Source organism: Danio aesculapii, chromosome 6 (assembly GCF_903798145.1).
Source record: "Danio aesculapii chromosome 6, fDanAes4.1, whole genome shotgun sequence".
NCBI classification, from domain to species: domain Eukaryota; kingdom Metazoa; phylum Chordata; class Actinopteri; order Cypriniformes; family Danionidae; genus Danio; species Danio aesculapii.
Window position 1 is genome coordinate 42,050,705 of NC_079440.1, and position 19,408 is coordinate 42,070,112.

At 41.1% G+C, this 19,408-nt stretch overlaps 1 protein-coding gene across 1 annotated transcript in view; it reads right to left on the minus strand.

Annotated features, from left to right (window-relative positions):
- Positions 1-19,408, minus strand: part of itgb7 (integrin, beta 7) — a 38,498-nt gene that overhangs the window by 1,594 nt on the left and 17,496 nt on the right. The window contains exons 8-14 of the mRNA XM_056460222.1: positions 17,982-18,077; positions 17,454-17,543; positions 14,913-15,053; positions 14,620-14,810; positions 11,425-11,651; positions 8,608-8,815; positions 1,534-1,709 (exon numbers count right to left, since the gene is read on the minus strand). Of these exons, the coding sequence (XP_056316197.1) occupies positions 1,534-1,709; positions 8,608-8,815; positions 11,425-11,651; positions 14,620-14,810; positions 14,913-15,053; positions 17,454-17,543; positions 17,982-18,077 (1,129 nt within the window). The remainder of the gene's footprint in view (positions 1-1,533; positions 1,710-8,607; positions 8,816-11,424; positions 11,652-14,619; positions 14,811-14,912; positions 15,054-17,453; positions 17,544-17,981; positions 18,078-19,408) is intronic.

Sequence of the window (19,408 nt, forward strand, 5' to 3'; positions counted from 1 at the left end):
TTAAAGTGGTAGACTTTAACTAGCATTTTATTAATCACTAAGAGCCACCCCATATAGAAAAATGATACGTGGAAATTTGTGCAAATTACATATATGAGAGTAAAGTTCATAATTTTACATACATAAATAAAACAAGCGAAATATGAAACATTTATTTTGAAATATCGAAAATAAATTGTGGCGTCACGGTGGCGCAGCACGATCGCCTCACAGCAAGAGGGTCGCTGGTTCGTGTCAGTTGGCATTTTCTGTGTGGAGTTGTGTGGAGTACAGGTGAATTGGGTAGGCTAAATTGTCCGTAGTGTATGTGTCTGAATAGGAGTGTGTGGTGTTTCCCAGTGATGGGTTGCAGCTGAAAGGGCATCTGCTGCGTAAGGCGTGCTGGATAAGTTACCGGTTCATTCCACTGTGGTGACCCCTGATTAATAAAGGAACTAAGCAAAAAAGAAAATGAATGAATGAAAAAAAGTGTGCTTGCATATATATTTTTTTAAACCATTGGAATTAGAAATATGTACATGTATGCATGTTCATATATATATATATATATATATATATATATATATATATATATATATATATATATATATATATATATATATATATATATATTTGGCATTTTATGGTATTTGTGTGCGGAGTTTGCATGTTCTCCCTGTGTTCGCATGGGTTACCTTGGGGTGCTCCAGTCTCCCCCACAGTCCAAAGACATGCGCTACAGGTGAATTTAATAAGTTGAATTGGCTGTAGTGTGAATGCAAGAGTGTATGGGTATTTCCCAGTACTGGGTTGCGGCTGGAAGGGCATCGGCTGCATAATAACATGTGCTAGATAAGTTGGCGCTTCATTCCGCTGTGGCGACCCCTGATTAATGAAGGGACTAAGCCGAAAAGAAAACGTATTTACATGTATATACTGCATATACGTGTGTCTGTGTGTGTTTATATGACCAAATATTAACACATATATAACTATACCTAATATATTTAAGCATATATATATATATATTTGTAATTACAATGGTTGAAAAATACATATGTAAGTGGCCCTTTTTGCAGGATTTTGATGATAAATATAAGACATACATTTTAAATATGTGAAATCCAAAAGAACTTTACTCAAGAATATATATTTTTATTGCTTCTTCAAATTACATATTTAAAATAAACTGAAACAACACAATTGGTGAGGTTTTTCTGGGACAACTTAATTGTATTATGTTCAATCCACTTAAATTTGTAAATACAATTATGTTAATATAATAGATTTGTGTTGGGACAACATGAATGAATTGTGTAAAACCCACAATGTTTTACAGTGGTGGAACTTGTATGACATTTATGTAATTTGCATAAATTGCCATATATCAAATTTCTACATGGCTTCTATGCAATCTTCTTTAATAATATACATAAGAAAAGAACTAATTCATCATGGTTGGCCCAAGGGTGAGTAAATTATTGGCATATTTTCTTTTTTTAATTGCATTTAGGATCTAAAGTAAAGGTAAAACGTTAAGGCATTCATACTTACAAGGCAGGTCTGCATATTCAACATTAACTTTGCCACTGGCCTGAAGCTCCACACTGTATGAAACTTGTTCATATATGCAAGAAAGCTCATGAGTGCCATCAAGACGTTTTACTATAGCATTGAAACATTTCGCATCACAGGAAGGGCTACCCTTAACATGACATTCCACACAATCCCTGCAGAGATGAGAAGCATTTACATACACACTTAATCAGACATTTTTATACAGAGAATATATGTCAAGTACATTACATTCAAGGAATTTTGTCAGTTCAAGCATTCCCTGGGAATCAAACCCATGACCTTGAAGTTGTTAGAACCCCAAATGATAATAAAAAAATAACAATAAAATTAAATGAATCTCCCCAATTTGTTCTGCTCTCACTTTATTATGTACACCATACTAGTACTGTGTTAGACCTCCTTTTGCTTTCAGAACTGCCTCAAAGTTGCTCTATTGGATTGAGGTCTGGTGACTGTGGAGGCCATTTGAGTACAGTGAACTCATTGTAATGTTCAAGAAACCAGTCTGAGATGATTCTTGCTTTATGACTATGGCACGTTATCCTGCTGGAAGTAGCCATGAGAAGATGGGTATACTGTGGTCATAAAAGGATGGACATGGTCAGCAGCAATACTCAGGTAGGCTGTGGTGTTGACATGATGCTCAATTTGTATTAATGGGCCCAAAGTGTGCCAAGAAAATATCCCCCACACCATTACACCACCACCACTAGCCTGAACCGTTGATACAAGGCAGGATGGATACATGCTTTCATGTTGTTGATGCCAAATTCTGATCCTACCATCTGAATGTCGCAGCAGAAATCAAGACTCATCAGACCAGGCAACATTTTTCCAATCTTCTATTGTCCAATTTTGGTGAGCCTGAGCCAATTGTAGCCTTAGTTCCCCTTCGGATGGTGAACTCTAATGCTATGTGGAAACTTACACTATGGGGATTTCGTCAGAAACCAATCATCTGTAAGAGTATAAAAACGGGCCAATGAAATGCCAATGAGTCATGCTATAAAGACCAGGCCGGTGCCATGCTTGACATCCTTTTCGCTTTCAGAGCCTTTCACAAAGCTTCTGAGAGAGTCTTTGAGGGTATCTCCAACCTGTGTCTACAGAGAGAGATCGAGAAGAAGCTTCTCCCGGTCCAGAGCGCGTATACGCAGTGGCAGATGGTCGAGCTGGGTTTTTCTCCCTTGCCTGGCGTACTTTGAGTCCGGTCCTCCAAGAGCAGTTTGTATATAGGAAAAAAGATTTCCTAATAGAGCAACAAGGTCGTGCAGCGCGTCTTTCTCAAGACGTCACTCCAACCGTGCGTTTCTGGATGCGGTGGTTTCCTCTCCCCGGATGATGGGCACGAGCACAGCGTTTCATGTCTGGGGTCCAGCATGTTAATGTGGTACTCGTGGGCAGTGCATGCCATCACTGTGATGTCATGTCTGTTGCGCAGTTAAGATCGCGGCTCGCTCTTGCAAAAGAGCCACCCACCCCAGTTGTCACCCGCACTGCTCTGAGATCTGAGGGTTACAGTGGGAGCAAATCCGCCGCCCTCGGGCTGCAAACCTCTCGCTCCTCCACGTGCTGCGTCCAAGCTTCAGGTGAAGAAAAGCGGTCCGTCCTTGGATGGTCGTTCTCTCACATGATGACACCGAGGGTCAGATGTCCATCGCTGCATCGGAGGATGGGCTGTTATTGTCTGATGAGGATGCGAACCCGCCGGGGTGGAGAGCTCGGCGTTGGCATCTAAAAAGCAGACATGATGGCCGTGCTTTCTCGGGCTGCTTCGGCCCTGGGCCTGGTGATGGTTTATACCCCAGCCCCGCAGCCGGACCGACTAGATGGGTGTTTTGCGGAGGATATAAGGAGGCAAGACCTTCAAAGCCTCCCGTCCCCTTCTTCCAGGAAGTGCACATTAAACTCACGCAATCTTGAGAGCACTTTTTTCTGGCCGGTCTGCGTGCGCTTTCGTCCTCACCATCCTTGGAGGGTGGACTGTCAAGGTCTGATGAGGATTCGAACCCGCTCTCTCCCTCCGGGATGATGAGCGCGGCGTCAAATCTAGAAGCAGACTTTGTGGCTGTGCTTCCCTAGGCTGCTTCGGCCATGGCTCTGGAGATGGTTTATCCCCCAGCCCCGCGGCCGGACCGATAAGAGGGGTGTGACGTGGAGGATAAAGGCAAGACCTTCTACCCTCCCCATCCCCTTCTTCCTGGATGGGCACAGTAGGCTCACGCAGTGAAATCAGATGCTCTTAAAATTTTTTTAAAAAGTCGTCTGTGTGTGCCCTGGGAAGGACGAAGGTCACATTCGTGGTCCAGGAACGCCACCTCAGGCTAAACCTGGTGATATGCGTGTTGTTGACAAAGTTCGCTTTCTTAACTCACCCATATCTCAGGCTGGCCTGTTCGGCGACACCGTCGGTGAATTCACCCAGGAATTCACGCCGGTGATGGAGCAGTCGGAGGCGATGGGTGGTATCTCTATCGGCGGGATTGTATGACCGTTCCCCCCGCCGAGCTATCCACATCCACTGCTTTTCGCTGAGGACGCTTGCCTGAAGCTTTTGCTCCGCTGCCCCCGCCTGCACCTCCGGCCAAGCGGCTGTGCCGAGCATCTTGCAGGCAACCAGCATCCCCCGCCCCAGGGTACCGCTTAGTTCGGTAAACGAACCATGAAGCGTCCCTGAGACGGGCCATCTACGGAGGAGGGAATTTGCTCTTTACCCACTGCAGGGTGGGGCACTTCATTTAACGGCGTAAAAAAAAAAACGGCATCATATCCTCAATGAAAGAGCATTTTTCCCCTTCTCCGACTGTGACAACCCCGAACACTGCCAGTCTGGGACGCTATGCCTTCCAACTCGCAGGATCGGTGCATTTCGCTAATGGCTCACAGAGCGGGAGAGAACGGTCTACTTTCTCTCCCACTCCCAGCCCCTCCTCTGGAGTTTGGGTGCAAGACGAGAGCAAGCCTCTCATCTCCTGCTCTCCCGTGGGACCTCAGCGCTCCCCTGGTGAGCCCACTCACTCCACGCTGCCCCGCCGCTGGCACGTCAGCGATTGTGCGGGTGGGACCACTTGCGGGGGCTCTGCCAGCCTGGTTAACGCAGGCCTCCCAGGTTCACGGGCGCGTATTTCACCTCGTCTTGCGAGAGGAGTTTGCTGTACTCTTGGCGAAGGATGCAATCAAGCCGGTCCCTCCAGCCGAGATGGAGGGTGGGTTTTACAGCCCGCACTTCATCGTGCCCAAAAAGAGCGGTGGTCTATGGCCAATCCTAGATCTGCGTGTTTTGAACCACTGCCTTCACAGGATGCACTTCAGAATGCTTACGCAGAAGCGCATCACCCAATGCGTTTGTCCTCAGGATTGGTTTGCAGCAATAGACCTGAAGGATGCGTATTGCCATGTCTCCATACTTCCAAGCCCCAAAACTGCAGTTTGTGTTCGAAGGTCGAGCATAGCAGTACGGGTCCTCCCCTTCGGGCTTTCTCTGTCTCCGCGGGTTTACACCAAGCTCGCGGAGGGTGCCCTCATGCCCCTTCGGCTTGCGGGCATCCGCATGCTCATTTATCTCGATGACTGGCTGATTTTAGCCCACTCTCGGGAGCAATTGATTATGCACAGAGACAAGGTGCTCCGGCACATCATCGGCATATCAACTGCCTAGAACTGTTGGCAGTGTTTCTTGCTCTGCACCACTTTTTACCGGTGCTGAGGGGGCAACACGTGCTGGTCAGGATAGACAGCACGGCGGCGGTAGCGTATATCAACCGTATAGGGGGTATATGGTCCCGCCGCATGTCTCAGCTCGCTCACCGTCTGCTCCTCTGGAGTCATACGCGGTTGAAGTCGCTGCTTGCTATTCACATCCCGGATGAGCTCAACCGTGCGGCCAACGGGCTCTTACAGCCGCTTCTACACCAGGAGAATGGTGACTCCACCCCGAGTCTTGGGGCATGCGCAAATATGCATTTCCCCCAGTAAGCCTACTCGCGCAGTTACTGTGCAAGGTCATGGAGGACGAGGAGAAGGTCTTGCTAGTTGCGCCTCTCTGGCCCAACCGGACCTGGATATCAGAACTCTCCCTCGACGCGACGGCCCCCCCTGGCGGGTCCCTTTGAGAGAGAGGACCTGCTCTCTCAGGGACAGGGCACCATCTAGCACCCTCGCTCAGATCTGTGGAACCTCCACGTGTGGTCCATAGACGCGACGAGGAAGACTTAGGTAACCTACCGTTGGCGGTGGTTAATACCATGCACTCTACGAGGCATGCCTACGCCCTGAACTGGAGTCCATTAACTGAGTGGTGCGCTTCTCGCCGAAAAGACCCCCGATCTTGCCAGATCAGTGTTGTGCTTTCTTTCCTTCAGGACAGGTTGGAGCGAAGGCTGTCGCCCTCCACACTGAAGGTTTACGTGGCCACCATCTCTGTTCATCATGATGCGGTGGATGGCAGCACCGTGGGAAGGCATGACCTCATCATCTGGTTCCTCAGAGGTGCGAGGTGGATGTTTCCACCCCGCCCCCCTCTCATGCCCTCTTGGGATCACGCGTTAGTGCAAAAGAGCCTACGTGGTGATCCCTTCGAACCACTTGACAGTATACTTGAGATTTCTGTCCTTGCGTTGGCATCAATTAAGAGGGTTGGGGATCTGGAGGCATTTTCAGTCAGTGACTCGTGCCTAGAATTCGGGCTGGCCTACTCTCTCTGTTGGCTATGTGCCCCAGTTTCCTACCACGCCGTTTAAGGATCAGCCTGCAAGCGCTGACCACAGAGGACGCAGACCCAGCCCTTTCATTGTTGTGTCCTGTTCGCGCTTTGCGAACATATGTGGACCGCACTCAGAGCTAGATCCTCTGACCAGCTCTTTGTCTGTTACGGTGGTCGACAGAAGGGAAGTGTCGTATCTAAACAGAAGTTGGCCCACTGGATAGTGGATGCAATCTCCCTCGCTTATCAGAGCCAGGGTGAGCTGTGTCCCCCGGGGGTGAGAGCTCCACTCAGAGCATCGCATTCTCCTGGGCGTTAACACACGGCGCCTCTCTGACAGACATTTGTAGAGCTGCGGGTTAGGTGACAGCCTATACATTTGCAGGGTTTACATTCTGCGAGTGGAGCCGGTTTCCTCAAGGGTATTAGGTAACCCTTGGTGATTGAGGAAACGATTCGGTTGAGGTGTCGAAACATGCTTGCTGCGCCATTCTCCCTAACCCGGAGATACGTGCGCTTTTTCAGCTTTGTCAGTTCAGTTCCCCATTTGGCGAACCCTGCAGAGTTCCTCCAAGGCCCCCAGCATCTGACTCAGTGGAGGAGTCAGGTGTTGGCCCGTTACGTTGTTGGCATGCCCGCTGGTCAGCCGGCGTTCTGGGTATAGGTGCCTGCTATGCGTGATCCCCGCTAGCGATCCCATTTGCTCACTCAGCCTCGGTTTAGTCCCCCCTTCTAGGCGGGCTAGTGTCTTCCCTCCCCGCTAACTATCCTCATGCATGGACTACTCCCCATCTCTGGGCTAGTCCACAGGTTGTCACCAGGTCTCCCCTCTGGGTAACAGGTGAGCTATCGGGACTGAACGCTTTCCCAACGTACTGTCGTATTAAAACCTATTTTACTGGGTTATTGCGACTCCCCGAAAAATATAACTGTTCCCGAACAGGTAAGTAAGGTGAGTAAGGGCCAGGGCAGACGTTGGAAGACTGGGTAGGGTTCTTTCGTTGTGGCGTTTTCCAAAGTGGAAGTTTCCACATAGCATAGGAGTTCCCCATCCGAAGGGGAATGTTTCGGAATGTTAAAGTAACCCTTCGTTCCCCGAGGGGGGGAACGGAAATGCTATGTTCCTTCGCCACAACGATTGTCCCTTAGCTGTTGAGTGTGAAAGTCTCTTCAGCTAGAAACGGATGTCGAGCATGGCACTGGTTGCGTCTTTATAGCATGACTGATTGTCATTGATGCCAGCTGTGCACGCTGACGCTGCCAACTCATTGGCATTTCATTGGCCCGTTTTTATACTTTCAGATGATTGGTTTCTGACGAAATCCCCATAATGGAAGTTTCCACATAGCATTTCCGTTCCCCCCCTCGGAGAACGAAGGGTTACTTTAGTAACCGTAACGTTTCCTGTTCTTAGCTGACAGGAGTGGCACCCGCTGTGATCTTCTGCTGCTGTAGCCCATCTGCCTCTACGTGTTGTACATTCAGAGATGCTCTTCTGCATACCTTGGTTGTAACGAGTGGTTATTTGAGTAACTGTTGCCTTTCTATCAGCTTGAACCAGTCTGGCCATTCTCCTCCGACCTTTGGCATCAACAAGGCATTTGCGCCCACAGAACTGCCGCTCACTGGATATTTTCTCTTTTTCTGACCATTCTCTGTAAACCCTAGAGGTGGTTGTGCGTGAAAATCCCAGTAGATCAGCAGTTTTTGTAATACTCAGACCAGCCCGTCTGGCACCAACAACCATGCCATGTTCAAAGTCACTTAAATCACCTTTCTTCCCCATTCTGTTGCTCAGTTTAAACTGCAGCAGGTCATCCTAAATGCACTGAGTTGCTGTCATTGGCTGATTTGAAATTTGCGCTAACGAGCAGTTGGAGAGGTGTACCTAATAAAGTGGGCAGTTTATAGTTTCATGTCTAGAAAAATATATATGGATGACTTTCTCAGGTCACTGGCCAATAGTGTTATTATTCATTTAAGCTGTCATTATTTAAAAACATCAAGTTACATGATTGAAGACCACATATTTCTTTGCTAACCACATGAAATAAAATTAGACATTGTTATTTTTATTTTAGTTAACCTCATTTTTTTCCAAGTAAAGAAAATGCTTTTAGTTTAGTGGTTTTTTTTAGTATTACTTAACAAGAATAAAATTGCAAAGTGTTGTAAAACATTGCATAACAAGCTTTAATGAGGACCAGACATTATTTCACAATTGAGGCTTACTGTATGAACAACAGAAAACATGCAGAGGAAACAGCCGTTGTGGTTTCAAGAAACAAACACACACACAAAATAATCTTGAACTAGATATCAGAAGACAGGAAGAGACAGACACTCACTTGAACAGCTTGCAAGCGTCCACGAAAGCAGAGCAGTGTTCTCCAATGACGCCTGGTTTACACTGACAGCGGTCGCAAACACATTCCCCTTGACCACCGCAAAGGCCCCACTTATTCTTACAGTTGTCTTGGCTAGGTGAGCACTCGCATGCAGACCCTGTATATCTGTCTTTACATGCACATTTACCACATTTACAACTGCCTTTACCTGCAACAAACAAACAAATAGAGAAATCTATGAGATCTGTGAGTTGTAAAAAAAAATAACCTGTTTACTCCCCTATCAAGGTGAGTTGTAAAAAAAATAACCTGTTTACTCCCCTATCAAGAAATCTTTGGTCTGTGTACTCTCAAAAATATTTTGTTGCTTGTTCAAACTACTTATTTAAAATAAGCTGAAACAACACAATTCTTTTTTTAGATTTTTTAGGACAACTTACAATCACCGGCCAGTTTATTAGGTACACCTGTCCAACTGCTCGTTAACGCAAATTTCCAATCAGCCAATCACATGGCAGCAGCTCAATGCATTGTACACATGGTCAAGACAATCTGCTGCAGTTCAAACTGAGCATCAGAATGGAGAAGAAAGGTGATTTATGGCATGGTTGTTGGTGCCAGACGGGCTGGTCTGAGTATTTCAGAAACTGCTGATCTACTGAGATTTTCACGCACAACCATCACTAGGGTTTACAGAGAATGGTCTGAAAAGAGAAAACATCCAGTGAGCGGCAGTTCTGTGGGCGCAAATGCCTTGTAGATGCCAGAGGTCAAAGGAGAATGGCCAGACTGGTTTCATCTGAATAAAGGCAAGAGAAACTCAAATAACCACTCGTTACAACAGGGGTCTGCAGAAGAGCATCTCTGAACACACAACACATCGAACCTCGAGGCAGATGGGCTACAGCAGCAGAAGACCACACCGGGTGCCACTTCTGTCAGCTAAGAACAGGAAACTGAGGCTACAATTGGCACAGGCTCACCAAAACATTAGAAAAATGTTGCCTGGTCTGATGAGTCTCAATTTCTGCTGCAACTTTCGGATGGTACGGTCAGAATTTGGCGTCAACAACATGAAAGCATGAATCCATCCTGCCTTGTATCAATGGTTCAGGCTGGTGATGGTGGTGAATATTTTTTTTTCTTGGCACACTTTGGGCCCATTAGAACCAGTTGAGCATCGTGTCAACATCACAGCCTACCTGAGTATTGTTGCTGACCATGTCCATCCCTTTATTACCACAATGTACTGATCTTCTGATTGCTACTTCCAGCAGGATTACGCACCATGTCATTAAGCGCGATTCATCTCAGACTGGTTTCTTGAACTTTACAATGAGTTCACTGTACTCAAATGGCCTCCACAGTCACCAGAACTAAATCCAATAGAGCACATTTGGGATGTGACATCACGGATGTGTTGCCAACAAATATGCAGCAACTCCGTGATGCTGTCGTCAATATGGACTAAAAAACTCTGAAGAATATTTTCAGCACCTTGTTGAATTAATGCCATGAAGGATTAATGCAGTTCTAAAGGCAAAAGGGGGTCTAACCTGGTACTAGTAAGGTGTACATAATAAAGTGCCCGGTGAGTGTATTGTTTTATGTTCGATCCACTTAAATTTGATAAGTTGACTTAATCGATTTGTATAGGGAAAGCATGAATGATTTGTGTAGAACCCTACATTTTTTAGTGTATATGACTTTCTTTTGTGAGACAGTCGGGTATGTTTTTCAATTTTCCCTAATGTGTTGTATAGTGGCCGTTTTTTGAAGCGGATCAATGTGTTTTTTTTTTTTACAAAAACATTTAAAACCTTTACATTTTAAACTTAAATCAATGACTTCTGGCTGCTGCCGAATACACATTCTCAGCAACTTCTTGGCTGACCTGTGACTTGCAAGACACCTTCGTAGTGAAAGCACCAGTAGTATTGCATGTGCACCAGTCGTGCTGATGAGAGTAGATAAAAGAAGAATAATAAATACCTGTAACTAATTGAAAGTGGAAAACGAGAAGCAAAATGTCACTGTAAATTCACGGTTCTTCATTTTCTGTGGTAAACAAACTGTGTGGTAACGAACTATTCTGCTACGGATGCATCTACTGTATGTCTGACTGTGAGCTCAGCCAAGAAGTTGTCAGAATGGACATTGAGCGGCTGCTGGAAGTTAGTAATTTGAGTTTATAATTTAAAAATAGAAATATGTTCGTAAAAACATCAATCTGCTTTGTCAAGTCAACTCCTGGTGCCGTGAGCACTGTAAAAAATGATGAGTTCCACACAATTCCTTTATGTTGTCCCAACACAAATTGATTATTCCTTTATTAATTAGGGGTCGCCACAGCAGAATGAACCACCAACTTATCCAGCTTATGTTTTACGCAGCGGATGCCCTTCCAGCTGCAACCCATCACTGGGAAAACAATTTGATTAATTTTACCGAATTGTTTTTGCAAATTTAAGTAGATTGACCATAAAACAATTAAGTTGACCCTTAAAAAAAACAAGAATTGTGTTGATTCATCTCATTTTAAATAAGAAGTGAACAAGCAGCAAAAATATTTTATGAGTGTGTGTTAGTTTTATGACAGATCTATGTGCTTTTGGAAGCTTAAAAAATGGCCACTACTCAACAACATATATCATGCAGGAGCCTGGATGAACCAAAAAGTCATATCCACTCAGGACGGCTTGATGAGTATTCATTATTAACTTTATTTTTGGGTAAATGATTCCTTTTTAGATGCCAAAACGTAAAGACACAAACACATCAAGACAAAATCTTTACACCGCTCTCTACTGTACGTACCATTGCATGTCAGTCCATTGTGTTTTTCACAGCTATTGGGATCACACTGACAGTAGTCTCCGCTGTACTCGTTTCTACACACACATTTGCCACATTCACAGGATCCTTGGCCACTGCAAACAAGTGACCTGTTGTCGGGCCGGCAGGATGCCAGCATTTTGATGGTAGAGTCCATATCACTCTGTTGCTTGCAGCTGCAGTTCTGACCCAAGTACCCTTCAACACAGCTAACACACACACAAAAGATTGTAGTGAGTCAAACATTAGGTAAGTCATGTTATAACGATCAAGCATGACGTAGACAGAATCAGGGGTGGATTTAGTGATTTGGGGGCCCTAAGCAATTGGGGCCCAACAGGCCTAATATGCACCCTTGTATCTGTATCTGTCTGTCTGTCTGTCTGTCTGTCTGTCTGTCTACCTATCTATCTATCTATCTATCTATCTATCTATCTATCTATCTATCTATCTATCTATCTATCTATCTATCTATCTATCTATCTATCTATCTATCTATCTATCTATCTATCTATCTATCTATCTATCTATCTATCTATCTATCTATGCTTCTGTGTATCTGTCAGTCTGTCTGTCTGTCTATGTATCTGTCTGTCTATCTATCTATCTATCTATCTATCTATCTATCTATCTATCTATCTATCTATCTATCTATCTATCTATCTATCTATCTATCTATCTATCTATCTATCTATCTATCTATCTATCTATCTATCTATCTGTCCGTCCATTTATCCATCCATCCGTCCGTCTGTCTATTACAAAATCTTGTTTGAAATTTTAAATAAATTAACTCTTAATACTTGACTATTTCTAAAACTAAATCTTTAGCTGATTTGACTGTTGGACCGATCCATGATGTCTGTCTGTCTGTCTGCCTGTGTATCTGTCTGTCTATGTGTCTGTCTATGTGTCTGTCTGTCTATGTATCTGTCTGTCTGTCTGTCTGTCTGTCTATGTATCTGTCTGTCTGTCTGTCTGTTTATGTATCTGTCTGTCTGTCTATCTGTCTGTCTGTGTATCTGTCTGTCTGTCTATGTGTCTGTCTTTGTATCTATCTGTCTATCTGTCTGTCTGTGTATCTGTCTGTCTGTCTGTCTGTCTGTCTATCTGTCTGTCTATGTATCTGTCTGTCTGTATGTATGTATGTATGTATGTATGTATGTATGTATGTATGTATGTATGTATGTATGTATGTATGTATCTATCTATCTATCTATCTATCTATCTATCTATCTATCTATCTATCTATCTATCTATCTATCTATCTATCTATCTATCTATCTATCTATCTATCTATCTATCTATCTATCTATCTACCTATCTGTCTGTCCGTCCATTTGTCCATCCATCCGTCCGTCTGTCTATAACAAAATCTTGTTTGAAATTTTAAATAAATTAACTCTTAATACTTGACTATTTCTAAAACTAAATCTTTAGCTGATTTGACTGTTGGACCGATCCATGATGTCTGTCTGTCTGTCTGTCTGTCTGTCTGTCTGTCTGTCTGCCTGTGTATCTGTCTGTCTATGTGTCTGTCTGTCTATGTATCTGTCTGTCTGTCTGTCTGTCTATGTATCTGTCTGTCTGTCTGTCTATGTATCTGTCTGTCTGTGTATCTATCTGTCTGTCTGTCTGTCTGTCTATGTATCTGTCTGTCTGTCTGTCTGTCTGTCTGTCTGTCTGTCTATCTGTCTGTCTGTGTATCTATCTGTCCGTCCATTTGTCCATCCATCCATCCGTCTGTCTATAACTCAATCTTGTTTGAAATTTTAAATAAATTAACTCTTAATACTTGACTATTTCTAAAACTAAATCTTTAGCTGATTTGACAGTTGGACCGATCCATGATTGGGAGGGGGGGGTGCATTTGCATGGATGTAATAATTACATAATTTTATTTGTTAGACCCTCAAAATAGAAAATAAGATGACAACTATGTTATATATTATTTATAGAAACCTCTAGTTATTTTTTGGGGCCCTACCGCATATATCCACCCCTGGACAGAATTACAAACCCACTATGAACAAAAGCAAACTCATGAAGATGTCAAATGCCCTTTATTAACAAAATATAAAACAACCATATTGTACTATTTTGACGTTATCTGTGAAAAAGTGATTGAGTTTTCCCACAGTTTTCCTCTAAACCTTAATATCTTTTTAACTGCAGAAGGGAAGACATAAACATCTTGGATAACACATGGAGGTGAGCAAATGATCAAGAAACTTTAATTAGGGAATAAACAAATCCTTTAATTATTTCTTTACAGTTTTTCTCAGTCGCTTTGGTACATTTCTCAGATCAGAATTAAAATTTGCAAAACAGTAAGTGCATTTCTCAAAACATCCCGTACAAATAGCAAAACACCATGGATTACCTGCAAAAGCCAATCTCCAGCTCAAAATCCTTAGATCATCTCTTTAAAACTAAATTTCTGAATCAATGAATGTGTCAGTGCCATCAGAAAGACAAATCCTTGTGTCAGTGTGTGTGGATAAGACAGTCAAATTACTTAGTTATGTTATCAATATAACAGTGCAGCCTGATCTCACGAGAAAACGTAAGTATTTAACGTTTTGACAGTTTACTGGCTAATTCGTTACGATTTTAAAAAAGGAGGCGTGGCACCCAACCCCAACCCTAAACCAAACCGTCATTGGGGGATGAGCAAATCATACTAAATTGTATGAATTAGATCGTACGAATTAGCCACTAAATCAAAAATTTACGAATTGCTGTGAGATTGTGTTGAACAGTGTGCTCTGGAAGAGTGTTCTGATGTAAACTATGGTAAATTTAACTTGTTCATCCATTTTGCATGTAAAGACTTATGCCATGAATAAATAATGAAATGATGTGGGAGGTGAAACTATTTAACAGAGACCAAAATAATCAACTTCGATCAATATGGCATAAGCAATTGATAATGTAGGAAACATCAGGGAATTGCACATACTCATTTGCATGGATGTACAAAAGTATTTGCAACTTGTTCAAAGGAATAAGAAACTGCTTTTTATATGTGCACAAGTGATGCAATGATCTGAAGATTGAACAAATAGCTTTGAGAATTTCAATTCTGATCTGAGAAATGTACCAAAGCGACTGAGAAAAACTGTAAATGAAAATTGTTGATGCAGTTGTGTGTTTTGAGACACTAGGGGGTTCTACCTGCACATGCCGCATGACAGATTTCCTTTATAGTTGCAGTGTTCAGAAGAATTTTCTGCAGCTCCACAGTCACACTGACAATCAGTATCCACTGTAATCTTCACCTCCTCACTGATGCCTTGCATTTTGATCCGGAATATCTGAGGTTCCTTCAGACATGCTGTTGCATTCAAACGTACTTGAAATGTTATCTATAAAAGCCGCAAGAAAAACAAAACTTCCTCATTATCAGATGCAACATATGTTTCCTGGTTTCTGATCATTCAGTTGCCGTCACTGATGGAGGTGCTCACCTTCTCATGCTTGATGCCTTGACATTCTCCTTTTTCCCTCCATTCATTGGCCGCCTGATTGTCTTTACATTTCGACCTGTAGGACACCATCAGCTCTGCTGGAGCTCCTTCCTGCTCCAACACCAGTGTAGATGACAAGTTCTGGCCCACAGAAACATCCATATTCAGAATGACAATATGGGTATTTGAAGCATCAAATCAGAAGTGAAAACTGTTTTTAATTGTATTCATTCGCTAAGCACTACAATACATTTTTACAAGGATTTTAAAAAGACACTCACTAAAATGAATTCAGAATTACAATGGATTATGTACCCCAACATCTTGTCAGGCATATTAGAACAAGAATCATTTGATGGCATATTAAAAGACTTTTATACAGCCTCAAAATATGCATTAACTGACATTTTTAATATTTATACTTTGCCACTAACCTTCGAACCACTAGATTTACTTCTTTTTTTACTTTCTTTATTGTCCACAATTGAAAATTTAGCACAGAAAAAACCGGCAACACAAATACATTCAATGTCATCATATAAATCACATTAATAAACTCTATTTAAAACCCTATACATACTTAAAACGCAGCATTTAAAATTTGATAAAGGACATTTGATACATATTTTTCTTTATTTGAGGTTGTCTAAATTGCCTTTTTTGATGGCAGGAGCTAAAATTTTATATTTAATGGAAGTGAACAATCTCCAATAATGACATGTGCTTTCTGTTTAATTTTCATTGATTAAATTTCATTTGGTTATCTTTGTGCTTTACCTACAATTGCACTGGCAACCCAGTTTTTGCTTTTCTTTAATTGGCAACAGTCCATACCGTGCAATCATGTTAAAACTCACAACATTTTCAACTAAGTTGTTGTATACCATCTCCAGAACATCTTGACTCACACTAAACTGTTGTAACCTCCTAATGAGATATAATCTCTGCATTGCTTTTTTTAAAAATGTACTCTGCATTTGCAGCAAATGTCAATCCACTATCAATAAAGTTCCTAAATATTTAAAACATCTAACTATCTCTATTTCATGTCCCTCAAGGACCAGAGGTTTCAACCCTTGACTGAGAACTAGTTTGTTTCAATTAATTATCATCTCCTTGGTTTTATTCAAATTTATCTCCAGTGAACTCCTTTTACACCAGGCAAATTTGAAGCAAAATTATATAACTATAGTACAAGGTATCTCCTTCTGTTCCTGTTTTAGTTAACCGGCCAACAAGTGCCATATCATTTGCATATTTAAATAACTTAAAACCTAAATCCTGGATCTTAAGTTCATTTGTTCAATTTTGGGGAAGAAGTTTTAATAATTTAAATACTTTAAAATACAGTATAATCAAATCTAGCATGATTACTTTCTTTAAAAATTAAAAATAATTAAAAAATTAAAAAATGTTTTTTTTATTATAAATATATCTGGTGCACTGAATGACCATGGATTGTCTTTTTAACCATATTTGGACCTTTTTTCAGAAATTATTTAAGAATGAAAGTAGACCCGTTATTAAATTTAGTATGTCTATACAATCGCCTACATTTAATTTGATGTGGGATTGGGATGTCTTATTTTTGGCTCATATAACAATACACAGAAATACATGTATGTAGTTGCGTATTCAAGAAATTCTTATAAATAAATAATAGTTTTTTTTAACTAGCCTTAGCCTAATTACTAATTAAAGACTTTAAAGTGTTAAAATGCCAAACATTCTAAAAAGTGATCAGGTATATTTTTGCATGATGGTCACTAATTTGTATACCCCTAGCAAGCTATAAACCCCAAATCAGAAAAAGTTGGCAGAGTATGGAAAACATAAATAAAAAAAGAGGATACAGGTGTTTTAGTGGCCTGCCTGCAGTCCTGACCTGTCTCCAATGGAGAATGTGTGGCGCATTTTGAAGTGCAAAATGTGACAATGAAGACCCTGTACTATTGCCCACCTTAAGACTTTTTTGCAGGTAGAATGAGACAAAATTACACCTGAAACACTTCATCACTTGGTGTCTTCAGTCCCTAAACATCTTTTAAGTGGTGTGAAAAGGAATGGCAACATTACAAAGTGGTAAATACTTTACAGTTTTTTTAAATGTGTTGCATGAAAAAAAAAAACAATAAAAATCACAAGGAACACATTAAATAATGTTTGTTTTATTGTCTGCAATGAAATACAAGTCAAAGTAAATTTAGAAATCACTACTTTCTTTTTATTTATGTTTTCTATACTGTCTCAACCATAATGTCCAACATTGTGTATATTTACAGTCTCTTACATGCAGTCTCTTTCTTCTCATGTAGCAAGATCACCTAAATTTTATTTATTGATTTGATAGATAAGTCATTTAATAGGGTCAAACACAGAGTTTCAGTTCATTTAGTATTGGATTAACCATTAAGCAGAACTGGGAAAAAGCTGCCGTTTTTGTACTTAAAGCCACTTGTAATTACTGCTAGTCTAAGTGGGAAGTGCACAAGTCACTGCACAGGTTCAAAATGCTGGAAAGGACATTAATTAAGCACTCACCCCGTATGCCTCAGAGATTAGATCAACCACATTACTGGAGTCTTTCTTCAATACACCAACCACTGACTGAGGAATCAATGCACTCAATGCCTGTGAAAGATATACATTTAATATATGCATGAGAGAGAAAAGTCATGTTTTAATGTTTAAACACATTTTAATATCTAAATGTTTATAAAATCTTAAAACATTGTGGTCAGTAAGGTTTCTTTCTCACAATGCTAAGTTTAACAATACATGTTTTTTTTTCATTGAGCTTTATTTCATGTCCACTGAGGAAAAGTATGCTGGTTTGGAGGTCAAGGAACAGAACAGTTGTGCTAAATATAAAATGTATTATTGTATACTAAATATATCAATTGAAATGATTTAATTTATTCATTTAAATATTTGATGAATGTTTTAGTCACCTTTATCCATTTAACGCATCATTGCTGATTAACCATTATCCTTTACTGAACAATTTTATCGAAAAACAGCTTAAAACCCAAGATTTTAAATGGTAGGATATATATTGTTCTCTCAAACCTTATATGCTGGATAGATGTCCTCAGTGACAGCAAATATGAGCTGAATATTGTTATCCTGCAGAACTCTAGACACATGACCCACTGATGGGTAATCCTGCAGAAAAATGTCAAATAAAAGAAATAATCAATTGATTAAAATGTTTTTCATTAATGTTTTTATTCATTTATCCATTTAGTATTCATATCTAAATAATCCTACTTCAATTCCTCATAAGCCTCAATTCTCTGGGAGTTTAATTGACAGGTTCTCCAACACATAAAACCACACAGTACCATTGGTGGACTTGAACTTAAATAACTGAAGAACTGGAACTGTTTTTTTTCAAATTTGGCTCATTTTACAACTATTTTACAAAAATTTACAACTTTTAGCTTAGCATAGTAATAATAATAATAATAATATATTTTATTTATAAGGCGCTTTTCTCAGTCCCAAAGCTCTAACAGAGATACAAGGCAAACAAAGCAGAACAATAAAAACAGTAAAAAATAAAGGACCACAATAAATGTGAACGATTCAATACAATTGATTGATAAAATTGACAAAAATAATCAATCTAAGTTAAAAGCAACGGTAAAAAGGTGAGTCTTAAGAAGTTTCTTAAAACATTCCAGAGAAACAGCATTCCTGATGTTGGTGGGTAGGCCATTGCATAACTGTACAAAAAAGCACGACCACCCATAGTCTTCAGTTTACAGTGTTGCTGATACAGCATGATTGCAGATGAAGAACGAAGACTGCGGGTGGGAGTGGCCAGAGTTACCAGGTCACAAATGTAGTCAGGTGCAAGCCCATGCACTGCTTTGTATGTTAAACTCAGAGTCTTAAAATCAATACGTGATTTAACAGGAAGCCAGTGAAGTTGCTGAAGTACAGGAGTGATATGGTGGCACGAGGAAGTATGTGTTAAAACCCGTGCAGCAGAATTTTGAATGTACTGTAAACGTCTCAAAGAGCTTGCTGGTAGGCCCCCGAAGAGTGAGTTAAAGTCAAGAAGTCAAGACGTGATGTGATAAAGGCATGGATAAGCCTTTCCTCATCAGGCCGTGATAAAAAAGGTCTAATCCGCACAATGTTACGTAGGTGAAAGAAGGCGATTTTAGTCAAGTGTTTGAAGTGGGAGTTAAAACTAAGCTGTGCAACAAAGAACATCCCAAGGTTGCACACCTGGGTAGAGGGAGACACTTGAAGATCACCAACAGAGAGATCATTACACTGGTTAACATTGGTAAGAGTGTCAATTAGTAGAACCTCTGTTTTAGAACTGTTTAATTTGAGGAAATTTTGATTCATCCAGGCTTTAACTTCCAGTACTTCCAGATCAGTGAATCGGATTAGACCATTAGCATCTCGCTCAAACGGTCAAAAAGTAAAGATAATTTTCCTATTAAAGAGAAGGTTAACCCAAAAATGAAAATTCTGAC